General features: G+C 34.2%; 1 protein-coding gene across 6 annotated transcripts in view; it reads right to left on the bottom strand.

Annotated features, from left to right (window-relative positions):
• Positions 1 to 1,794: 1,794 nt before the first annotated feature.
• LOC102809252 (vitamin D3 receptor-like) overlaps positions 1,795 to 26,468 on the bottom strand; it is a 128,985-nt gene continuing 104,311 nt past the window's right edge. For 4 of the 6 annotated variants that reach the window (XM_085495683.1, XM_085495697.1, XM_085495679.1 and 1 more), the window contains 5 exons: positions 13,408 to 13,580; positions 11,578 to 11,842; positions 10,462 to 10,682; positions 7,181 to 7,940; positions 1,795 to 5,587 (listed from right to left, as the gene is read on the bottom strand). In XM_085495683.1, coding sequence (XP_085351809.1) covers positions 5,304 to 5,587; positions 7,181 to 7,940; positions 10,462 to 10,682; positions 11,578 to 11,842; positions 13,408 to 13,485 — 1,608 coding nt within the window. In that variant the 5' untranslated portion in view covers positions 13,486 to 13,580 and the 3' untranslated portion in view covers positions 1,795 to 5,303. Of the gene's footprint in view, positions 5,588 to 7,180; positions 7,941 to 10,461; positions 10,683 to 11,577; positions 11,843 to 13,407; positions 13,581 to 23,706; positions 23,784 to 26,468 lie in introns of all 6 variants that reach the window. The other 2 variants (XM_085495693.1, XM_085495686.1) reach the window with 1 other exon arrangement.

Raw genomic sequence — 26,468 nt, 5'->3', positions numbered from 1 at the left:
TTGCCATAGGATCGAGGGTTGGGGTATATACATCGTATCACTAGGATCGATGATACTCCGCATCACCCCAAAAGCGTGGCTCACTGAGTCGTTACGGATAAAGACTCTGAGAAACTGCCCGAGGTACCGGCTGTATCAGACGTGAGCAAACTGTCTCCTTTCAACTTAAATAAGTGAGCGAGAGCATGTTTGACTGTGCATTCCATGACAGGTTCGGTTCCTTCTGGGGACGCCTGTGGGTCGGGCAAGAAGGGGAGTCAAAACCCACATCGGAGCCTGGACTCAAGGGTAAATTCCTCAGTCAGGTACCGCGTGACAAACCCTGGCTACCTGAAAGTAGGGGGGAGGCGCAACGTGTGCCCTGACCCGAAGGCCCTGCCCCGAAATCGGAGGCTTGGCTGCCAGCATCCCTATTGGCATTCAGTGCCCGAGGTCCCAGTCCAACTAGCCTGAGCCTCGGCCTCACCCAAATCAGCGGGAGAGTCGCGGCTGGGAATGGAGGGTTCCCTGGAAGAGACATGTTGTGAATGCGAGTGATGCTTTTGTGTTTCGTCCTGCTTGCCGACCGAGGGGGCGCAGTGGAGACAGCTTGCCCCGACTGTATCTGATCTACCTGGCCTGCCAGAGACGCAATTTGCCCCAACAGTCCTTCGACCAAAGCCCTCATCTCAGAGGCAAATCCGGCGCCGTGCGAGGACGGATCCAGAAAGTGACCCGCAACAGGCCCCATAGAAGTTAAGACCTCCAGGGGCACAGCCTCGCTGTAGCTGGTAAAATCGGATAAACCACCACCTGAAACAACAGACTGTGAGGATGCCCTCTAATCAGCGGGGGGAGACCGAAAAATATTGGTACCTCCACCGTCGGGCTCCTACTCGACGTCTCAGTTCACAAAGTACCGGTAGCCGACTGAGGACTTTCCACCCATGCCAACGCACAACTCACTTTAACTGATTTTTACTGGACGTGCGACCTTGCTGTGAAAATACGAGCGACGCCATCAGTCTCAGCAATTTTGCATGGCTCTGGAAAACATCCCAGGCCTCAGAACTCCAGTGAAAAAACACACACCTTCTAGGCAAAAACCTTGAACCCCGCATGCAGTCACGGCAAAAATAGCGACCACGCTAACAACCTAAGCCAGAAACCCGGACAGGAAAAAGCAGGCCTTCCAGGCAAAGCTGCTAAATTTCATCGCTATCGATGCAGAGATAAAAAAGAAGGAGCCAGAAGTGATTATCTGGCTATGATGGCGCTGCCACATGGCCTCGGGCACGTGGTACATGACGTAAGCAAAACAAATCTTGGGGGCATGGGGCTTCCCCTGACCTAAATTTTATCTCTCCGTCATTGGCAGAATCGCTGATTAATGCCTACAGTCATTTTGACTGAGCGGAGTCTATCGTGAGTAATTGAATGTAGTGAATAGAATTTAATCTATATAAGCCTTGTGCAAAGAAAGATACAGTCCCGGAATACAATATCCTCAGACAAAAATGATGCTGGTTTCCTCAGTGGTTAGACTGGCGCAAGCGCAATAAGTTATGCCAGTTGACGAATAGACGAAAAATAATCTAGAAGCCTTCATCAGACTTCGTCTGCGAAGGTTAATTAGGTAGGTCTACCATATATCAACATAAACCCAATGTAAATACATGTATTTCTTTTAATAATAATTTTAAAATTCTTGCACTTTATAGACAACCAAAGTATGTATACACTTGTCATGATTTTATTTTACTTACATACGTGTATATACATTGACCTTGCACATAAAAGGGAAACACACACGGATAGGTGGCACTACATCAAATTTAATGTCTCATAAAAAGTCCATGTCACAGAAATATACACAATGAATAGGGGCAGAGGAATTTGCCAATTTTGAAAAATACAATTTACAGTAAGACATGTAAATGTCTCCGTTTAATTGAAAAACAACATGAGTACTGATGAGTTTTTTACAAGTGGTGTGCAGTAGCACATATAATTAGTATGGTTGTTTTTTATTTAATTCAGATACATAAATAATTACTTTAAAAAACATGTCATTGAAGCTCAATTAAATAATAAATTCACCAAAAAGCATGTCTTGCCTAGTTATGTGTATAAGCCTGATATCTCATGGAAAATGATATTTTGTCATTTTATTTGAAGTATTAACCTGTTTAACGTGACAATCACAGCACATATCATGGTGCCCCTTAGAGACATAACATGTGGTAAATTTAAATAATGTTCACGTGATATATCATTGAGGAAGTCTTCCTTTGGTCACAGGTTATTCTAGCCTTAATAAATAAAAATGTCAGATGAACCACTTCAAGCAACTCTGAAACATCTATCAATGTGTAGAGGAAGCAAGGTGGGCAACTGTTCTAAACAAATCAAGAAATTAAATTTTGCACTATGTGGAACCTATAGAGGGTCAGAATATGTTGTCTGTACAATAATATTTAAAGTTTATGTGCCTACATGTATTATAAAATGCATAAAATATAAATACAACTATGATCACTTTTGAAAGCAATATAATTTGATTTGGTGGGCAAGCCATTTACATGTATATTAAGTCAATACAATATAAAATAAATAACTATATACTCTTGGATGAAAAATTGTGATCCTATAAACAGACTCCTACAAACTAATGAAGTTCATTTTGTGATACCAGAATTTTACACACCATTGATATAGATTTTTATGATATCTGCACAATATGCAATTTCTAAAAGTAGAACAATTTGCTTTCACTGCAGGTTCTGCTGTCAAGATAATATAGACATAATTTGCCAGCAGAATCGTACATTATAATTCACACACATGGCCTGCTAATGCAGTTTTTCCCATTCATTCTGACTATCCATGGATGCTTTCAACAGGTGACTCATAACATGCTTGTCTGTAACCAATGTCCATGAGAGTGTGTTTATCCTATAATACACTCTCGTTGATACAGAACAGATTATCTTCAACCACAGTACATTGCAAAGTATGAGATATGTACATAAGGTAACTGGCAAGAATTGTCTTAAAAACTAAATTTTGTTGTGGTATAGGTAAAGAATTCAAATTGAAATTAAAACAGTAGCATATATAAATGCAATACAATATTGTATATTACGTTCTTTATATTTCATTTTTGTTTGTTAGGAAAATAAGTACCCAACTAGTAATTAACTTTGATACAGAGTATATCAATGATTGTTATGGTGTCTGATTTAACAATTTTGTGCAAATACTGAACATGTCCTAGAGCTAAATTGTCTAAAATGATTTACTAGGATACACATGCAAATATTGCTTAATAATTTGTATTTGTGTTTTTTTAAATATTTCATGATTTCCCTGGTCAAGTCTTGGATTTGACATATGAAATGATCTGTAGGCTGGTTCCAAGTAGCTATGGGTTAACAATTATAAATATTTAATCAAATAAGGACCATATACATGTATGATGACTTGATGTTTTGGTCATATATCTTGTCAGACACAACTTGCATGTCCCTATCGGCAACATAACTTATATCATATTGACTTTAACCAAAATCTAATCAGGTTTTTGCATTATCCCAGGGCATCTATGTACCACGTTTCATCAAAATCTGTTGAATGGCAATTGTGAAACAAATGAAAATGCCTAAAATGTGCTAATCAATATGCAAATTAGGTTATTAATATGCATAGATTTTTAACAAAAAATTAATCAGGTCTGTGAATAGTGATGGAGCATCTATGTATCAAGTTGAAAACATCAGCAGATGAGTGTTTTGGGGTTGAAAACAAAGACTGTGATGGTGAATTCTGATAATAAAATTCAGAATACAATATCCAGCGAAAACTTGTAAATAACCTTGTCATGAATAACATCACAATATTTCAAGAGCACTGAGCACACCAGGCACATTGATTGAAACAGGCAAAAAATAGTACTTAATAATACCATAAATATCTGTCTTCATCCAAATTTTAATAACTGTAGTATACACAATGTACACATTTTATATTTATTTCACAAAAATATTGTATCTGAAACAGGATTGGTTCGCTTCAATTACTAAATACATTTTCACTAATATGAGAAAAAAAAGATGCAATTTAAGTTGCAAAGAGACCACACCTATGAAAAACCTGAAATTTATAAAACTGATAAAATCATCTTAATGAAGAGGTAAAAGTATCGCACATGCCGTTCCGAGTTGAAACATTTTTACCAAAATTAAATAAAATCAAACATTAAATCAACAATCATAATCTTTTAAATTACCTAGCATAACATTCTTCCTGAGCTGAATTTGTACTCCAAAATAGGTAAAATAAAGACTTATATTAGTAATAGCATTTGGTTTCAAAAGTTGCGTTCACGCACAGCTCTTTACTATGGGCTAAGAGGTCAAATTACTTAGCCTGTCCTAAGAAAATTTGCATGAATGCTAGCACGGGCTAAGGAGTGCTAAGTACATGTAAAATCTGATCTGATCTCAAGACGCGGCACAGACCCTTAGCACGGGCTAACGAAGTGAGCGTGAATGCTTAGTCCAGGGCTAAGCGCCATTTGGTGTAAATATTTTGCACGTGATCGAATATATGCAACTTTCTCATTTCCAAAATGGCAACAGAGCTCAGTGTGTACGAAACTTTGTTCCCTCGCAAAAACTGGAGCAACGAAAAGACAAAAGCCTTACTGAGTGTATGGAAAAACGGCGAGGATTTTTTGTACACTGTGGCTTAACAACTGATAACGCCCCTTAGCCAATGCCACAGTTTCTTCACCAGATTGTGCCCGTGCTAATGTCTGGCCCTCCCAGTTCGTGGACACAATTGGGTCTAGCCAAAATGAAAATACGTGTACCTAAATCAGCTTAAATCTTAGCCCGTACTTTGTGTAGCGTTTTTTCATGAGAAATCTTAACAAGTTACAAAATCCATGAAACTCTACTATACGAGTGCAAAAATGCAGCATTACTATTTTGAAGAGAATAAATGGAATGAACTAGATATAACCTAGTGAATTTTCCATCACTTTAGCCATGTTTTACAATACATTCATATATATATACCAGCAACAAACTCCCTGATAACAAAGATGATCACTATAAGAAATCACTGTTTAATAGTACTATTGTTTCAAAGTTTATCCACTGCAAACTGTTTGCCCCTGAAGTGGACACTGCTTCCAGACAGTCTTCAGATCTTTAATTTCTGTACACTTGAAGTCAACATTATCCTCAGTGGCTCACAAAAGGGGTAACATCGATACCTAATTAGTCAAATCAGTGATATACACTGTACTGACATGTGAACTAGGAAGTGTCAGCATTTTGGGACATACCAGAGTACATCTCTTCATCCATATTGAATATTTCCGATATAAGAGGGAACATACTTTCATGATTAGGTAGTTTGAACTCGTTTAGGTCATCAATGTGATTCTGGACCAGTTCTCTGACTTCTGCCAACTTGACAACTAACTTGGCAAAGAGTACTTTGTCATCCGGGTGATTCGTTTTACAGGATGCTTGCAAGGTGAGAAGTATTTTCTGCTGTATTAGCTCTACTGCATTTGGATGCTTCAGTTCTGGACGATCTACAAAGTGAAATATGTAAATATTAATATGTGAAAATAAAATTATATTAATCAGAGAAAACCAGACGGAAATGAGTCAGTCATTTTGAAACAAAACTTGAAATGAACATGATTATGAAATTTGACCTGATGCACAATGTAGCCGACTGCAAAATTTGGCATTTTGAATCTAATTATGTTTCTATTATGTCTAATGTACCAAGGTTGAACAATTTTGATGAATTTAAATGGTTGCCAATCATCATACGAATACATATGAATATATATATATATAATATATTGAACAGGATTGGTCAAGACATGCAAAATATGATCCTGGAAAAACATTCATTAAAACAAAAATGGCCACGCATTATTCATTTTCAATCCAATTTGAAAATATGTGTGTGACATAATGTATGATGTTTATTTAAAGTTTGAACATAATTGATACAACAGCAATATGGCTCTGAAAGAGCAGTCATTAAAACAAAAAATCCCTGTCTCCCAGTCATAATTTTTGAAACCAAGCTGAAACATAAAATGAAATGGATTAAGATCCCATTGAGCCAAATATATGTAAGAACATATAGAACACTTTTTTTTGAAACTCAAATTATTATCCAACTCAGGAGACCACCAGTGGTGGTCTTGCAGTTAGAAAGTGCTCAAGGTTCTTTGTGTAATAAGATGTTTGTATGAAAAGGATTTTCTCCACACAAAAATGCCAAATTCAACCAAATTTTGTGATTTAATGTTACCCAAACAGGTTTTTTGGCTGTAGAAGTTTGGTATTCTTTCCTGAGTTTGTAAGAATTTAAAACAAGCAGCCAGTTGGCTGAGATAGCTCCGATGTTAGAAATGCACATTTCAATTAAAGAACAGAAGACATCATTAGAAAATGAACAATATGTATAGTATCAAAGCAATGGGACTTGCTGTTTTCAACAAGAATTCAAAAATATCACTTTTCACCAAAAATGACAAAAACAATCATCAAAAATAGATAATTGAAGATAACACCACGAAATTAACAAATCTGAAAGAGGTCCACATGTTTACCTATATATGTAATATGAAAGCAATTGGACTTGTAGTTTTTAACAAGAAGTCAAAAATATCACTTTTTACCAAAAATGACAAAAATATTCACCAATATTAGAGAATTAAAGATATCATTACAAAATGAACAAATCCGAGAGAGGTCCACATATAGTACATATATATGTAATATCAAAGCAATTACACTTTTTACCAAAAATGACAAAAATATTCACCAAAATTAGAGAATTGAAGATATCACTACAAAATGAACAAACCTAAGAGAGGTCCACCCAAAGTACATATACACCAAGTATCAAAGCATTCATGCTTGTAGTTTTCAAGAAGAAGTCGAAAAAGTAAAACATTGACACGGACGACAGACAATCACTCATATGATAAGCTCTGCTCGACAAAGTCGACAGTAGAGCCAAAAAACTGTTTCTCAACATGTTTCTAATTAGATGTACATACTAAGATTTGTTTTGGATATACAGATAAAACAATATATTTGACTATGATTTAGAGTGGATTAAGCCATAGTAATCATTAGTACTTCATGAAAATACCTACCAGATGAAAGAATTGTTGCTGCCTCCAGCAGTGAAAATTCAGCCCGACTCAGATGAAAAGAATTTATACTTCGAGTGAAATTAAGTGTTTTTTGAGCAGAGTTAAAAAATCCAGAATAAAGCATGATATCCAAGTTCCATTCAATTCCAACAATGTCATCAACGACACAGTTTTTCTCAGGCAGAAAGGTTTCTCCCATACGAAACATCAAGACTTCCAATATTGCAGCTTTTATAAGCACAGCTTGGTCTTCATAGTCCAAATATCTAAATTCCGGTAATGTTTTTGCAAACTGCACTGTCTGTCGTATAACAACCCCAAGTACAGCCATATTAAACACAATGAGTTCACTTTTATCAAAGCATGGTAGCATAGGTGGCATGCCACCTCCAAAGTTTGGCAACGCTGCAGCCCCTTGAACTTGACTTTGTGAGTTTTCCCCAAACTGACATGGATATTCGTCCGTATCAAGTTTCTCTTGTTTGATCTCAACATTGCTTAAATTTGGTCCCTGGCTCTGTGGATTTGGAAATTGGAAATCAGGCATTGTGCTGCTGAATGTTTTCCAAACATCTGGCAATGGAGGAAGCTTTGTTTTCATACTATCAGGCACTAGGCAACTGTTCTCCGGCTGCTCTGATTTACAAAACATGTTCTTGTCCATTTCTTCTAAATTCATTAAAGGTGGTGGCCCATTTTTTGCAGCCATCTTGAAAAAATCTGAAATACCCTTCGCGACTTGCTGCAGCCTTTCAGATGTCTACAGAAAACAGAAAAATAAGTTTTATGAATCACTATATAAGTACACAAATTACTAATAAAATTTAATTTTATTTGCTTTGAACACTGGGTGGTGCTATACCCATTTAGGATTTCATTGATTTTTGAGCTGCCTGTATAGGTGTTCTTTTTGTACTTTCCATCACTTGTATATATAGAGTGGTCTAATTGTCCAAATGAACATACATAGGAATTTAAATTAAGCCCTTGAGCATATAAACAATTTTACTTCTATGGTATCGGTAAAGGGCCAATAACTGAAAAATCTATTAGAACAAATATATACCTGTACATGCAGTGGTGTTATAGTACAAAAGGACATACATCAGTATTTAAACTGTAAAGCGTCTGTCATTCAAATCTGAGCATAAGTGCACAGATATATATACTGGAAGCCACTCAATTTGGGATGTTAGGAATTTTCAACATTTGATGATTGTTTAGCATTCGTGAAGACAAAATGTTGTGTGCACAAATTGCTGATACTCTGTTGTATAGAGAAATGTACAGTGCTACAAAATGTTGTGTGCACAAATTGCTGATACTCTGTTGTATAGAGAAATGTACACTGCTACAAAATGTTGTGTGCACAAATTGCTGATACTCTGTTGTATAGAGAAATGTACACTGCTACAAAATGTTGTGTACACAAATTGCTGATACTCTGTTGTATAGAGAAATGTACACTGCTACAAAATGTTGTGTACACAAATTGCTGATACTCTGTTGTATAGAGAAATGTACACTGCTACAAAATGTTGTGTACACAAATTGCTGATACTCTGTTGTATAGAGAAATGTACACTGCTACAAAATGTTGTGTGCACAAATTGCTGATACTCTGTTGTATAGAGAAATGTACACTGCTACAAAATGTTGTGTACACAAATTGCTGATACTCTGTTGTATAGAGAAATGTACACTGCTACAAAATGTTGTGTGCACAAATTGCTGATACTCTGTTGTATAGAGAAATGTACACTGCTACAAAATGTTGTGTGCACAAATTGCTGATACTCTGTTGTATAGAGAAATGTACACTGCTACAAAATGTTGTGTACACAAATTGCTGATACTCTGTTGTATAGAGAAATGTACACTGCTACAAAATGTTGTGTACACAAATTGCTGATACTCTGTTGTATAGAGAAATGTACACTGCTACAAAATGTTGTGTACACAAATTGCTGATACTCTGTGTTGTATAGAGAAATGTACACTGCTACAAAATGTTGTGTACACAAATTGCTGATACTCTGTTGTATAGAGAAATGTACACTGCTACAAAATGTTGTTTGCACAAATTGCTGATACTCTGTGTTGTATAGAGAAATGTACACTGCTACAAAATGTTGTTTGCACAAATTGCTGATACTCTGTTGTATAGAGAAATGTACAGTGCTACAAAATGTGTGCACAAATTGCTGATACTCTGTGTTGTATAGAGAAATGTACAGTGCTACAAAATGTTGTTTGCACAAATTGCTGATACTCTGTTGTATAGAGAAATGTACAGTGCTACAAAATGTGTGCACAAATTGCTGATACTCTGTTGTATAGAGAAATGTACACTGCTACAAAATGTTGTTTGCACAAATTGCTGATACTCTGTTGTATAGAGAAATGTACACTGCTACAAAATGTTGTTTGCACAAATTGCTGATACTCTGTTGTATAGAGAAATGTACAGTGCTACAAAATGTGTGCACAAATTGCTGATACTCTGTGTTGTATAGAGAAATGTACAGTGCTACAAAATGTTGTTTGCACAAATTGCTGATACTCTGTTGTATAGAGAAATGTACAGTGCTACAAAATGTGTGCACAAATTGCTGATACTCTGTTGTATAGAGAAATGTACACTGCTACAAAATGTTGTTTGCACAAATTGCTGATACTCTGTTGTATAGAGAAATGTACACTGCTACAAAATGTTGTTTGCACAAATTGCTGATACTCTGTTGTATAGAGAAATGTACAGTGCTACAAAATGTTGTGTGCACAAATTGCTGATACTCTGTTGTATAGAGAAATGTACACTGCTACAAAATGTTGTTTGCACAAATTGCTGATACTCTGTTGTATAGAGAAATGTACAGTGCTACAAAATGTTGTTTGCACAAATTGCTGATACTCTGTTGTATAGAGAAATGTACAGTGCTACAAAATGTTGTGTGCACAAATTGCTGATACTCTGTGTTGTATAGAGAAATGTACACTGCTACAAAATGTTGTGTGCACAAATTGCTGATACTCTGTACAAAATGTACACTGCTACAAAATTTCATGATTTTCATCAACTCCAAAATTTGAAAAAATTTTCTCTTGCTACCTAAAATGGGTTCAATTAATTCAGTATTTGGTTTAATTAATCGGTTTAATTAATTCAGTATTTGGTTTAGTACTAAATCTGAAACCAAGGCACTACACTAATGCAACATATCATTTAAAGTGTCAGTCAAGATTTTATTTCATTTAAACCAACTATGTTTTGTACTTACTAAAATCTCTTTATGTGCTTTACGAGAATTTTCCAATCCCTGATGTATAGTATCTATTATGTCCAGTTGATCCTCGGTTAACTCCATATATAGATCATCTTCGATACTACTACATGTGGATTCAGGATTCATCACCACGGGCACTGGGGAAGCTTCTTTTTTTTTCCTGGCCTTTCTCACCAAAGGTTTGCGTGTTTCCAATCTTTTGTCATCCCATACCCCTGGAAGTAAAGGCAAATAAAAACAGAGATGTTCATTGATGTTGCTGGTAAGCACTATGTGTGCAGTAGTCTCTTATTTCACATCTTTAATATAAAATTAAAAATATACTGGAAATATTAAAAGACGTCTTGAAGGACTGAAAACTGACAAACTTTGCTTCACAGTGTTTGTTCAATCACAATAATTAGACTATTTGTCAGTACATTTATCTCAGACACAGATCACTGCTATTCAAGTTGCATAGCGCCCCCACACAGTGACACATAGAAATGTTTAATACACAGAGAAGTAGAAAGAACAAGGACATACAGCTATGACAAACTAAGGGAAGTAACTGTAAAACATCTTTTCCACATTTTGTGTTTGATTTCAACATTTTACTCAGCAAATACATAGAAATCACAACTTCTTGAAAATTACCCATGATGTACGTAACATGTGTTTTTCTCACCTTATATGACTCACATGTATATGAATATATGAAAGAACCTTTTTATCATATAAACCAATGTAAATGGCCCAAGAATTGACATTTTTAAAGATGCTGGATGCTTTTTTTGTGTGAAAAGTAGTTCTGTAACTATACATTTTTTTTATCTGGGTTTTCTGAACAGCAGCATTATAGAAAGATAATCCATTGATCTGTTTTAATGCATGGTAGCCACCTAACTCAACAATATTGATATATATATATATAGATAACAAAAAATGGTCAGTACATTCGGTCCAAACCATCGATTGTTGAATAGTGATGTAAAGTGGACAGTCTCATGTATTATACTTGGCCCTTTGAAAAGCACATAAAAAAACAGTATTAACTGGGATCTTCTGTAATGGAATTGCTCATGTTGGCCCTTCCAAATAACTAAAAGATCATCAGTATTTGACACTTACTTTCAGGTTTCATGCCCACTGTCAGACATTTTTGTAGTCTACATGCAGGACAGTGCCTTCTTGTGTATAGATCCATCACACAATTTCCTCCTTCCTCACATGTAAACTTTGCTTTACTTTTAATTTTTCTGCCAAAAAAACTCTTACAGCTTTCACATGACACCACACCATAGTGGAGACCACTGGCTTTATCGCTACAAACCAAACATCGTAGCTGAGAATAGTCTGATGTATACTTGTTCTGAGGTGCCATTGAAGACACAAACTACAGTAGTGAACAGAAAGAGTAATTAATGCCATGCCTCTACATATAAACACACAGGTAAACCAAATTACAATATGTCTACATGTAAACCAAATTACAATATGTCTACATGTAAACCAAATTACAATATGTCTACATGTAAACCAAATTACAATATGTCTACATGTAAACCAAATTACAATATGTCTACATGTAAACCAAATTACAATATGTCTACATGTAAACCAAATTACAATATGTCTACAGGTAAACCAAATTACAATATGTCTACATGTAAACACACAGGTAAACCAAATTACAATATGTCTACATGTAAACCAAATTACAATATGTCTACATGTAAACCAAATTACAATATGTCTACATGTAAACCAAATTACAATATGTCTACATGTAAACCAAATTACAATGTCTACATGTTGAGCATAAACACATTATTTTCTCCTAGATATTTTCTCTTAAGTGCAAGTCTACAATAAGTGCACATAAAACCAATGAAATATTAAAATAAGATACAATTGGCTGAAGACACACCTCCGAATACAGTATTCAATTATATTCAGATGCAACAGGAATAGCCCTCAAGCACATTGATTGCCAGATGACATATCTTTACCCCCATACATTTCTTTAAGGGTTTAAGTCAATCAAACATCCTTGTATTTTTGGTGGTACAAATTTCAAAATGTTTTTAACTACAACTACAACTCCCTTCATTTTTATATTTTTACATGTAATTTATGGATATCTATCAGTATTAAGGCAATACATCTTTTGAAAATTTAGATATTGCAGAGATTGTACAAACAAGGAGCAAAACCAAATTCATTAAAGTTGTTCCACAGTATATAGTTAACACAGAAGATTTTGCAAATTGAAATTCTACATATAAATGAATTATTCTGGTCCACATTGCACAACTCAGTAATAAATATTCAACTATGATTAACATCATACAAAAATGGTATCTCAGTAAATTGCATGTACTGATGAATCTATGTTTGTGTGTTTCAAAAATATGAAACTGAGTTTTCTGAATACAATGTTTGTTATCAAAATACAGCCAAAAATGAGAATGAAAAGTAAATGCAGGAAATCTTTGAAAGCATAAACATTTATAATTCATTCATAATCTTGCAAACAACTGATGACATATTTGCTAGTTTATGACTTATTCAGTCATATGAGCCAAATACACAATGTTTAAATATACATTGTTGGCATCTTTAAAAAGGTCAGCATATTATTACGAGCTAGCAGATCAGTTGTACTAGATACTGTTCTGATACACAATTGAAACAATCATTATATAGTCACACTCACATTGAATATACGGGTAATCACTCTTACACATACCTGAACTTACGACCTTTTGCACATCAATTTAGAACGCCAATTTAAGTTCAATCGTTTGTGAGTGAATAAACCATTGCCATTGTTCATCAGCATTCCACAGTTTTGTGAACCAAGAAATTAGACTTAACTCAGAGGTCAAGTACAAAATTGTAGTTACATAGAACAGCACATGAGGGCAACTAAAAATTAGATTTTATTTTTAAACTTGCCATAGCTCTTGAATGTTGTTCTCTGATCTCATTCATTTCTTTTTCTTTAGCCACTCTGGTATAATGCGTAGTGTCCATAATATGTCCTTTATTTGATAGCAGATAAAATGAGCATTTCTAAGCTGCAAAAATATATAACCAACACAAAATGTTTGCTCTCTGTCTATTTCACTCTGAAATTAAAAAAAAAAAAAAAACATACAAAAACCTTTATAGCCTTGTCTTTTGGAAATGTGGCAGATAATGAAAACACCTACCGGTACATCATAATGGAAACCCCCCCCCCCCAACAGAGCTGGCCACAATGCGTAAGGGGAAGGGTCTACAGCATGATAACGTGTGAGGTGAAGCCAAATATATTACCACATTATCGCTGAGACCAATATATTTCTGGCCTAAAATGTAAAAAAAAAAAAGTGTTTGTACAAGATTGGGTCGTCGCATGACAAGTTTCATTTTATAGTGTTTGTACAGGATCGGGTCTTCACATGACAACTCATTTTATAGTGTTTGTACAGGATTGGATCTTCACATGACAACTCATTTTATAGTGTTTGTACAGGATCGGGTCTTCACATGACAACTCATTTTATAGTGTTTGTACAGGATCGGGTCTTCACATGACAACTCATTTTATAGTGTTTGTACAGGATTGGATCTTCACATGACAACTCATTTTATACTGTTTGTACAGGATTGGATCTTCACATGACAACTCATTTTATATTGTTTGTACAGGATTGGATCTTCACATGACAACTCATTTTATAGTGTTTGTACAGGATTGGGTCTTCACATGACAACTCATTTTATAGTGTTTGTACAGGATTGGATCTTCACATGACAACTCATTTTATAGTGTTTGTACAGGATTGGATCTTCACATGACAACTCATTTTATAGTGTTTGTACAGGATCGGGTCTTCACATGACAACTCATTTTATAGTGTTTGTACAGGATCGGGTCTTCACATGACAACTCATTTTATAGTGTTTGTACAGGATTGGATCTTCACATGACAACTCATTTTATACTGTTTGTACAGGATTGGATCTTCACATGACAACTCATTTTATACTGTTTGTACAGGATTGGATCTTCACATGACAACTCATTTTATATTGTTTATACAGGATTGGATCTTCACATGACAACTCATTTTATAGTGTTTGTACAGGATTGGATCTTCACATGACAACTCATTTTATATTGTTTGTACAGGATTGGATCTTCACATGACAACTCATTTTATAGTGTTTGTACAGGATCGGGTCTTCACATGACAACTCATTTTATAGTGTTTGTACAGGATCGGGTCTTTACATGACAACTCTCATTTTATCGAATGCCACTTTGGCTCGACTGTCAATAACAAAATAGCACAATAGAATAATAACAAAAATAATAACTTTATTGCATTTTTAGAAATACAATATTTTTATCAGTATATAGCAATAAAAACAAAAAGAAATCAAAGAAAGCTTAGAAAGAACTCCCATGTGCTGAGAGTATTGGAGACACACTAAATATAATTTGAAATTACTTAGCTGAAAACTAATTATGCAAATCAGAAAATTAACATGAACAGATTTGATTGTAAAACTAATGAGGTCTGCACAATGTAACAAAAACTCTATGTACCAAGTTTAATTGAAATGTGATTAGAACCAAAAAATTATGAATTATTATGCTAATTAGGGAAATAATATGAACAGAGTTTTACCCCAAACTAATTAGGTTTGTACATTGTCCTGGAGCAACTTTGTACTAAGTTTCATTAAAATGGAAATTAGTACTTTAGATATCAGTGTGAAAGCTTAAAATTGGTTAATTATGCAAATTGGGTAATAAATATGTACAGATTTTAACCCACAATTATCCAGGTCTGTCTATTGTCCTACAGCATCCATGTATAAACATTCATTAATATGTGATGATTAGTACCTGAGATATCAGTGTGAAAGTTGGAAATTGGTTAATTATGCAAATAAGATGATTAATATGCACAAATATTTACAAAAAACTAATTGGGTCTATGCATAATTCTAGATTCATTGAAATGTGATGATTAGTACTTGAGATACCCGTGGAAAAGCTGAAAATTAACTAATTATGCAAATTAGGTGATTAATATGCACAACTATTTATCCAAAACAATCAATCTCTGCATAGTCCTTGAGTATGTAAGTACCAAGTTCCATTGAAATGTAATGCTCACTACTTATATCAAAAGCTGAAAATTAATTATGCAAATTAAGTAATTATATGTACTGATATTACCATAAAAACTATCAGGTCTGTGCAGTGTCATATGACATCTATGTACCAAGTTTCATTGAAATGTGATGATTAGTACTTGAGATATCAGTGGAAAAACCGAAAACTGACTAATCATTATGCAAATTAGGTAATTAGTATCCACGGATTATTACCAAAAACTAATCAAAACCTAGCATTAGTTCAGAGCATCTATGTACCAAGTTTCATCAAAATCCAATGAGTGGTTCTTTAGATATCAGTGGAACAGTCATGGAACCACTAAAAAATAGCTAATTATCATGCGAATTAGGTAATTAATATGCACAGATTTTTACCAAAAACTAATCAAATCTGCGCATTGGCCCAGAGCATCTATGCACCAAGTTTCATCAAAAACCGATGTATGGTTCTTGAGATAGCAGTGGAACAGTCGGACACGCATACACACACACATACACACACACACACACCCCCACACGTACATACATACAGACGCACTAACTGCAAAGACTCCCATTTTGTGCTTCGCACATGGGAGTCAACAATGAAATAAAATTAAAAAAATATTTGTGAATAAGATGGCTTATGTTTTTTTTCATTTCTAACTATAAAGGCATTTTGTATAAATTCTACTGATTTGATAATATTTTTATTTGTGCTTTGCAATAAATTAATGACCTTTTTTGTGATTGGTTTGTATTTCAATGGGAAACAATACTGACGACAAATATTTTGGATGTAATAGATATTTGGTGTAATTCATTATCTATTTCTTGAAGTGACATTGACCAAAAATTCTATTTTTTAAAGATGTTTTTGGATCAGTATGTCTTCCCTTTTCAATCCATTATTTTGTCATTTTTATATTTATTATAAGAGGATATTCACCCATTTCAGCTCTTAATGCAGTATTTTCTATTTATATATTTAAGCCAAGCAATTGTTTTTTGAATTTTGGATGATTTTTTTCTGTTCTTGTTGTGTCCCATTTACCGTTATTTAGAAACTTAAAATTCAGTCTTCAAATACACAAAAGTTATTATAACATTTTGCATTGAAATACTTAATCTAAATTGTGAATAAAGATGAATTTAGTTTGCATTTTGTGTATTATACCTTACTCGACTGTACCCACCCACCACTTTTGGGACATTTCTATTTTCCCACATAAGACATAATAATCCCCTCAATCAATATCACATGTTGAATTGAAAGTCATTTGCCTTTTTTTTCCACCCCATAAAACCCATGATTTTGAGAGCTGAGTACCCTGGGCGAATGAGTATGGTAAATAGTAGCAATTTATGTTGAAGGGTCAATGGAAGGCGATTCAAAGTGGTTTTATATATAGTCACTCGTCATTTTGGAGTTTATGCCCAGTTAACTAGAGAAAACTCATAATGCTCTGATTTCTCCATTATGAACTATTTAATGTAGAATATCTGAACATATTCCCCCACAACTGCATGTGTAAAGAACAATGTTGGTTGGTTTAGTAAGTTATTTGGGAGGTTGTGTGCAGCATGGAGCTCCATGTGTGTAGCTTGCTGACTTGGCAGTGAATGACTTGTTTGTTTGTTCATGATATTATAATGCTTACATTGTTTTTAAGTTAGAAAATAAAACTTTTCAGATAAATGTCAAATATATTACAAGCACTGAAGAAATATGGCTTAAAGTAAATTCATGCTAGGACATTTATGGGAGTACTTATGATAATAGTCGGATGATTGTAAGCATGAAATATTATTTTATATATATTCACTTTGTACATCCATTTTTTGCCATTCAAAGATCAACAATTCTGTATCAATTATTTCACATCAAATTGTCAAGGACCTTAGAAATAAACAAGAAAAGACATGAAAATTGTCTTATAAATTGAGTTTGACGAATAATCAAATTGAAATAGCACAGCCATTTAGTAAACAGAAGCAAAATTAGTCTACCATTTGGAATCAAAACATGCTGTATTATTAAAACAATGTACCGGTATGTAAAGTTTGATTTGATCTGGTTCCAGAATGGTAGAAATGCTTGATTTGGAGGCATTTTTAGATATATAATAGACACCATTTGGCCATCTTGAATCAAATCACAAATTTAAAGCACATGTATCCCCAAGATGTGCAATGTGTGATGGGAGTTTGAACACAATAGAAGGCATGCACATGTGTGTGATAAAAGGTAAGACAAACACAGATGCATGAAAACTCAGATGGACAAAACCATATGTTGAAATAATTCCTCGTTTTCAGACAAAAAAAAATCAACAAGAGCAGCATGAAGGCCACCATTCCTGAAATCTGCACAGACACAAAAAACAATATATGCTGAGGACAGCTGCATATCTGAAAAACAAAAATAGACCAATGATGTATAACAATATATCACATGTACCAGTGCAGTAATACAGCTGTGTAGTAATGACGTCTTCTGTTCATTTACAAAGCTGAAAGATTCTATATAGTGATAAAACATGAAGTCCGTCTCTACCTAGTAAGGCTTACTTTACATTTATATATATATGCATTTTATGCAACTACATTATGAAAGTGTGCTGATAATAGTGCTCCACCCAAGAACTTTTTAAGGGATTGTATAAAAACCATGTACTAATTTGATTTACTTTCATATTGATGTCTCAGAAATAAAACACAATTACCTACCATATATGGTATATAACTAAAGATAATCTGTATTTCAGTCATTTATGCAAATGAGACTACTGATTCTTGAATGCATATTTTTGTCTGACTGGGGAAACAAATACATATGCAGGATATTCATAAACATGAATAATGAATAATTTAATTTATAAATCTGATATTGAAGACATAAAATAAGTTTCTATTTGAGTATACGTTTCAAAGGTTACACGATTGATAAGTTCTGGTATCAATAGTAAGTCCTGTTTTGGATCATCTTTAAATTTGTTGCTTTTTATTACGAGTAAACATTATTTCTTTCATGTTCGGGTAAAAATTGAAATTATTGACTCAGATTACTCAGTGTATTTTGGAAGCAAGCTAAGCTGACTACATGTTCAGTTATGCTTGAACCTTACTCTGGTCCCAAACATGGAATACGGAAACTGACATATGCACTAGTACTTGTACTTTGCACTTCACAATTTGCACATAAAAAAAAGAAAACAATGACATGTCTGAAACTGATGTCTGACACAAAAATATTTTTAATGTTAATTACTTTTTTTTTTATTAATCCTTTCATACTTGGTTATAATTTGGAAAATATCTTTATCATTTAATTGAAATTTGATATGTGTGACATTAGTTATCTGGACCATGCATTGTTTACTGTATTTAAAGACATTCAAATTGTGAGGCACTAATTTTATTTCTGACACTCATTACATTTGGGCAATTTCTACCAATTGACTGGATGGCGATAACATTTTTGTCATTTATTTCACCAACATTAATACTACTGAAACATTAAACACAATCATGGGTGTTCTTGAGACTTTATTTAGGTTGCCATGCCGACATACATTATCAATGCTGTTTATATCCTTAACTGAGTATAACACAGTATCAATTCAAAATACGGAGAAATTGTTACAAAGGGATTTTAAAATGTTGTCATTGTTGATATCCCTTGCTGGCATTTGCATGAAAAAGACAACCTTATAACCTTATTATTACAAATTTTTTAAATCAAATTGCTTGATGTAGGTAGCTAAAAGGGTGAATAATATTGAAAATCTCACTATAAACATCATTGCCATCATTTCTTTTTAAGGTAGATTTACAGCATGCTGTAACATATGGAGAACACATGCTGACTTGGCCAACACTGCCCAGACACACATTTCAACACATGCTGACTTGGCCAACACTGTTCAGACACACATTTCAACACATGCTGACTTGGCCAACACTGTTCAGACACACATTTCAACACATGCTGACTTGGCCAACACTGTCCAGACACACATTTCAACACATGCTGACTTGGCCAACACTGTCCAGACACACATTTCAACACATGCTGGCTTGGCCAACACTGTTCAGACACACATTTCAACACATGCTGACTTGGCCAACACTGTTCAGACACACATTTCAACACATGCTGACTTGGCCAACACTGTTCAGACACACATTTCAACACATCCCGACTTGGCCAACACTGTTCAGATAATACATTTCAATACATGCTGACTTGACCAACACTGTTCAGACACACATTTCAACACATGCTGACTTTGCCAACACTGTTCAGACACACATTTCAACACATGCTGACTTGGCCAACACTGTTCAGACACATTTCAACACATGCTGACTTGGCCAACATTGTTCAGACACACATTTCAACACATGCTGACTTGGCCAACACTGTTCAGACACACATTTCAACATATGCTGACTTGGCCAACACTGTTCAGATAATACATTTCAATACATGCTGACTTGACCAACACTGTTCAGACACACATTTCAACACATATTGACTTTGCCAACACTGTTCAGACACACATTTCAGCACATGCTGACTTGGCCAACACTGTTCAGACACATTTCAACATATGCTGACTTAGCCAACACTGTTCAGACACACATTTCAACACATGCTGGCTTGGCCAACACTGTTCAGACACACATTTCAGCACATGCTGACTTGGCCAACACTGTTCAGACACACATTTCAACACATGCTGACTTGGCCAACACTGTTCAGACACACATTTCAACACATGCTGACTTGGCCAACACTGTTCAGACACACATTTCAACACATGCTGACTTGGCCAACACTGTTCAGACACACATTTCAACACATGCTGACTTGGCCAACACTGTTCAGACACACATTTCAACACATGCTGACTTGGCCAACACTGTTCAGACACACATTTCAACACATGCTGACTTGGCCAACACTGTTCAGACACACATTTCAACACATGCTGACTTGGCCAACACTGTTCAGACACACATTTCAACACATGCTGACTTGGCCAACACTGTTCAGATAATACATTTCAATACATGCTGACTTAGCCAACACTGTTCAGACACACATTTCAACACATCACGACTTGGCCAACACTGTTCAGATATACATTTCAATACATGCTGACTTGACCAACACTGTTCAGACACACATTTCAACACATGCTGACTTTGCCAACACTGTTCAGACACACATTTCAACACATGCTGACTTGGCCAACACTGTTCAGACACATTTCAACACATGCTGACTTGGCCAACACTGTTCAGACACACATTTCAACACATGCTGACTTGGCCAACACTGTTCAGACACACATTTCAACATATGCTGACTTGGCCAACACTGTTCAGATAATACATTTCAATACATGCTGACTTGACCAACACTGTTCAGACACACATTTCAACACATGCTGACTTGGCCAACACTGTTCAGACACACATTTCAACACATGCTGACTTGGCCAACACTGTTCAGACACACATTTCAACACATGCTGACTTGGCCAACACTGTTCAGATAATACATTTCAATACATGCTGACTTAGCCAACACTGTTCAGACACACATTTCAACACATCACGACTTGGCCAACACTGTTCAGATATACATTTCAATACATGCTGACTTGACCAATACTGTTCAGACACACATTTCAATACATGCTGACTTGGCCAACACTGTACAGACATTTTAACTTTTTGTAACATGGAGGAGAGTTATTCTCACCCACAAAATACATGTTCTTTCAAAAAATAAAACTAAACTTCAATAAATCCAACAGGTGGTATATTGTAGTAGTAGTAATGTCAGTTAAGGTATAATGTTTTATTTATTTTGGCAAGATTTTATCCAATATAAAATCTTGACAATTTAATTCAAAATGAACTTGGCTGAAATCCATGGTTATTAATTAAGATATCTAAGTTTGAAAAGGACTGCATGAAAACTGCTTTATAGTAACCACAAAAAATAAATGACAAGAACAGAGATTTTTACTTTCATATATGATTAGGACAATGTAAAAATACATAATCTTTGAAATTTATTCATTTCAGGTTGATTTTTTGATTACAACTACACCCACAAGCTGGCACACATTTATTTAAGGATTACTCAATCTTTCACCATAACATCTGTGATCTTACAAAAATATTTTCATTTGTAGTATTTTATGTGTTGTTCAGGTGCATAGCAAAATATCAACCATGAAATGTAATCCCCATGATGAAAAGCAAAAAATGATTATATGACATAGATAGGAAGGTAAAACTAGTCACATGTGGAATAAGTCACATCACGTTAAAGACTGATATACAATCTCATAATGGAGAGAAACTAGCATCTTTACAAACAGACAAGGCTACAATTCACTCAAGGCGTTTTCCATGTATTCCATGTATCTGTATTAAAAACCGCAGCTTCTATTAGAGCATATACATATATGAGGAATAGGTTTGGCTTCTATTGGGAATAAAATTAAGATTTAACGAGTAGTACACAACAGTTTTGCTATATTATTTGTTACTGGATTATCTCCTGAAAAAACACTATTCATAAAATCCCTTATAGCGTAAACATCACTAAATACTGCTAGAACACAAACTGACAGATTAATAACAATATATAATGATATGTTATTCCTATATAGGGAATGTGGACAAAGATCATATGGGCTACAGAAAACAAACAAAATATGCATTTGGGCATAGTGAATTTAACCAAGGGGCTGGAAATTTTGTATTCATCCTCTCCGATTGTGTATGGAGTTATGTCTCAAAGGAATAGTAGATGTATATCATTTCTTGGAAAATAGATAAAAAGAAAAATATTTGCAATCAGACAACCAATAAATTAGTACAATTTTATTCATCCATTGAGTTCAAAAGATGATGATTACTTTTTTTTAATAAGAATTGTTTACATAATAAATTTACAAACTGAAATTGTAATGGACCAGAAGTGTACATACAAACAAAATATAATATTTATTTATTTATTATTACAATATGACAAGAGATATTAATAGTACTTTAGTGACAAATAAAATCAATTTAATATTCAGAAACACCCTATAAACATACATTAATACTGAAACAATAATGATGATATTATCATAGTAGTTCTAGTATTTTAAACCAAGGTATGATGATACAAGGTTAGATGGTCAAACGTGTTCTATAAGCAGCTCCTGGGACCACTCAAAAATCCATACTATACATATTAAGTTTACGGATTAGAACAGTTTTGTTATTACCAATAAAATGTCATATCTCACTGAGGATGAAAGCCATTAAAATTATGTAGCGGTAGTTAGATAAATTAGCCGATATAGGAGAAATGTATTCCATGTGTGAACTTGACTATAGCTGTAATGATCAGAACAATGAGAGATCAGCATATAATTGTCATTTACACAAATTGTCTTGAACTCTCAAATACTTCATTCAAGTGTGAAAACAACATGGGGGTAGCATGCTCTCTTACATACAAGAAAAACTGCATACTGTTGTGTCATGTTGTGTGCTTTTGAACATTTTAAACATCACCATGCACAGTTGCAATAATACTGAAAAGTAGCTAGATGTGAATGCTTCAGAAAAGACTCATGATATACAATCATTCATAGTCCATTGGGATAAATTCAATCTAGTTAGAAGAAAAAACACATTGACGATACTCGTTTGTATACATATTGACTTCAAACAAACGTACAAGATTAGACAAACACATCTCTTAAAAGGTTTTCTAAATACAGTCGTAATGGGAATGACTTGACCCAGTTTACACATTATTATCGTCACTATTACATAATATTCATACATTCAGCAGGTGGCAAGCTGTACAGTTAAAGCTAAGAGAAATATATGTTATGCATGGATATGAAAATCTAAAGGTTCAAATCCTTGGTGTACAATGGCTGCCTCATACACATACATACAAATGTACATACATACACGCATATACCAGTGAATTAGACTTTGATCACACAGAGCTTTATATCAACCCATACTTCATGCATGTATAAGTGAACTATATGGATTTCAACTTACTGTGACTACATGTTACGTCTGCAAAATAGTAGATTTCAACTACTGAGCTTCATGGAATACATGGATTGCACATCCATCTGTGTAATCAATATAGGTAAAAGGTCAATCACAGTTATAATGACCTGAATTTGACCTTCAAACTCAATAAGGACACAGCGGGAATACTATTCAATAACTCACAAGTGACTAGAAGATAATTATGTATATATGAGCAATACCCATTCAATGTTTGGGTGTTTTTATTTTCAATAGAGGGTGAGGGGGAGGGGGGGGGGCTAACAAAATTCATTTACATACATTTAGTACTTGATTGCTATACTTTATTGTACTTGAATCAAGTAGGATTCAATTTCCAAAAAGTCTGATCACTTACATATTAGGTTTTCCCTATCAGTAATGAAGAATACATGTGTATCCCAACACTATGATGCTTATTATAGAACAGTTTTTTTTTTTTATTACATCTATTCAGTGAAAACATTTCTCACCGAGTTAAAGGGCAATGAAATATGTTTAAGATAACAAAAAAATAACTGGGGGGTGGTTAGAACTGAATTTAAGTTATAAAATTTATAGAGAATGTAAATGTAACTGAAATCGTAATGTAAATGAGCTTTGTAATTCATTTCAATTGAGATTGGAAATATAATGACTTAAGAAGACAGAACATGATAAAGGAAATTCAGTTTAACTCTAACACAGAGTCATGTTTGACTTGGATGTTCAGGAAAATGTTTTCAATAAGCCACCCTTAAGGGCCTAGTTCCAGAGAGAAAACCCTTACGGTACAGTATGAAAATACTGATCTTATTTTTGGATATTAAAATAACAAATAATTCAACATTTCATATATTGTATAGAAAATGGCTGTTATCTGAAATAATTTCATGTAAAAGAATTTAATGAAACATGAAATAGAGAATTCTTTCTTTTATTCAAACGTCGTCATAAAAAAATTGTCATATTCTGTGCAATAGATTTTCAGAACCATCCCAGATAGTACGTACATGGTAAAATAAGATATTAGTTACATCTCTGATCAAAGTTATAGAATTCTCAACTTTATTACAGAGTGATGTGGTCTGACTTAAAATGGTAAAATGTTAATCCCAAGGGCAGCATCAAAAGCTGATAACAGTGTGCATGCCATTACACTGACTTTAATTATTTAAAAGGTTTTCTTCACATTTAAATGCTCATTATTTTCTTAGTTTCCCAGCTAGTGCTCGCTATGTCCAATCCACTTAGCCGTCTAACTGGACTAATTTTATAGGGATCCTAACTTAAAATGGAATCCCCCCAAATCAAGTTCTGTTGATCAGGTTGTTGACTGCTAGTGATGTCAGTCATCAAGGAAAAAACATTGTATGTGTCTGAATGCGTAATTTGAGACAATCAAAATCAAAGAAAGCTTAGAAAGAACACCTGTGTGCTGAGAGTATTTAAGACACGTTAAAAATTAATTCAAAATTACTTGTACTTGACATATTGATGGAATAGCTGAAAACTAATTATGTAAATCAGGTGACTGATAGGAACAGATTTGAGTGTAAAACTAATAAGGCCTGCATAATGTAATATCTATGTACCAAGTTTTATTGAAATGTGATTAGAACAAAAAAACTATGAATTATTATTAGAGAATTAATATGAACAAATTTCAACCCCAAATTAATCGGGCCTGTCTATTGTCCTAAAGCATTTATGTACCAAATTTTATTCAAATGTGATGATCAGTAATTGAGATATTAGTGTTAATTAATTATTCTAATTAGGTGATTAATAAGCATAAATATTTACCAAAAACTAATTGGGTCTCTGCATAGTCCTAGGTTCATTGAAATGTGATGATGAATACTCTATAAAAGTTTCATTAAAATCCAATTAGTGGTTCTTTAGATACACATGTATCAGTGGAACATTCATGGAAAAAATTAACTAATTATGCGAATTTGGTAATTTAATATCCACAATTATTTACCCTAAAACTAATCAGGTCTCTGAATAGTTCTAGAGGATCTATGTAGCAAGTCTCATTGAAATATGATGATCAGTACTTGAGTTATCAGGCGAAAAGCTGGATATTAACTAATTATGCTAATAAGGTGATTAATATGCACAAATATTTACCCCAAAACTAATCAGGTCTGTGCAGTGTCCTATGACATCTTTGTACCAAGTTTTATTGAAATGTGATGATTACTACTTGAAATATCAAAAGCTGAAAATTAATTAATTAATTATGTAAATTAGGTAATTAATATGTACTGATAATACCCTAATAACTATCAGGTCTGTGCAGTGTTCTATGACATCTATGTACCAAGTTTTATTGAAATGTGATGATTAGTATTTGAGATACAATGTATCAGTGGAAAAGCCAAAAATTGATTAATCATTATGTAAATTAGGTAATTAATATTGCACAGATTTTTACCCAAAACTAATCTAATCTGCGCATTAGTTCAAAGCATCTATGTGCCAAGTTTCATCAAAATCCAATGAGTGATTCTTTAGATATCAGTGGAACAATCATGGAACAGCTAAAAATCAGCTAATTATCATGCAAATTAGGTAATTAATATGCATGGATTTTTACCAAAACCTAATCAAAAATGCGCATTGGCCCAGAGCATCTATGCACCAAGTTTCATCAAAAATCAATGTATGGTTCTTGAGATATCAGTGGAACAGGCGGACACACATACATACACACACACACACACACACACACACATACATACAGACACACTAACTCCAAA

This window comes from Saccoglossus kowalevskii, chromosome 2, assembly GCF_978046115.1.
Source record: "Saccoglossus kowalevskii chromosome 2, keSacKowa6.1, whole genome shotgun sequence".
NCBI lineage: Eukaryota > Metazoa > Hemichordata > Enteropneusta > Harrimaniidae > Saccoglossus > Saccoglossus kowalevskii.
The sequence above is the reverse complement of the archived record's forward strand: the minus strand, read 5'-3'. Positions and strand labels throughout refer to the sequence as shown.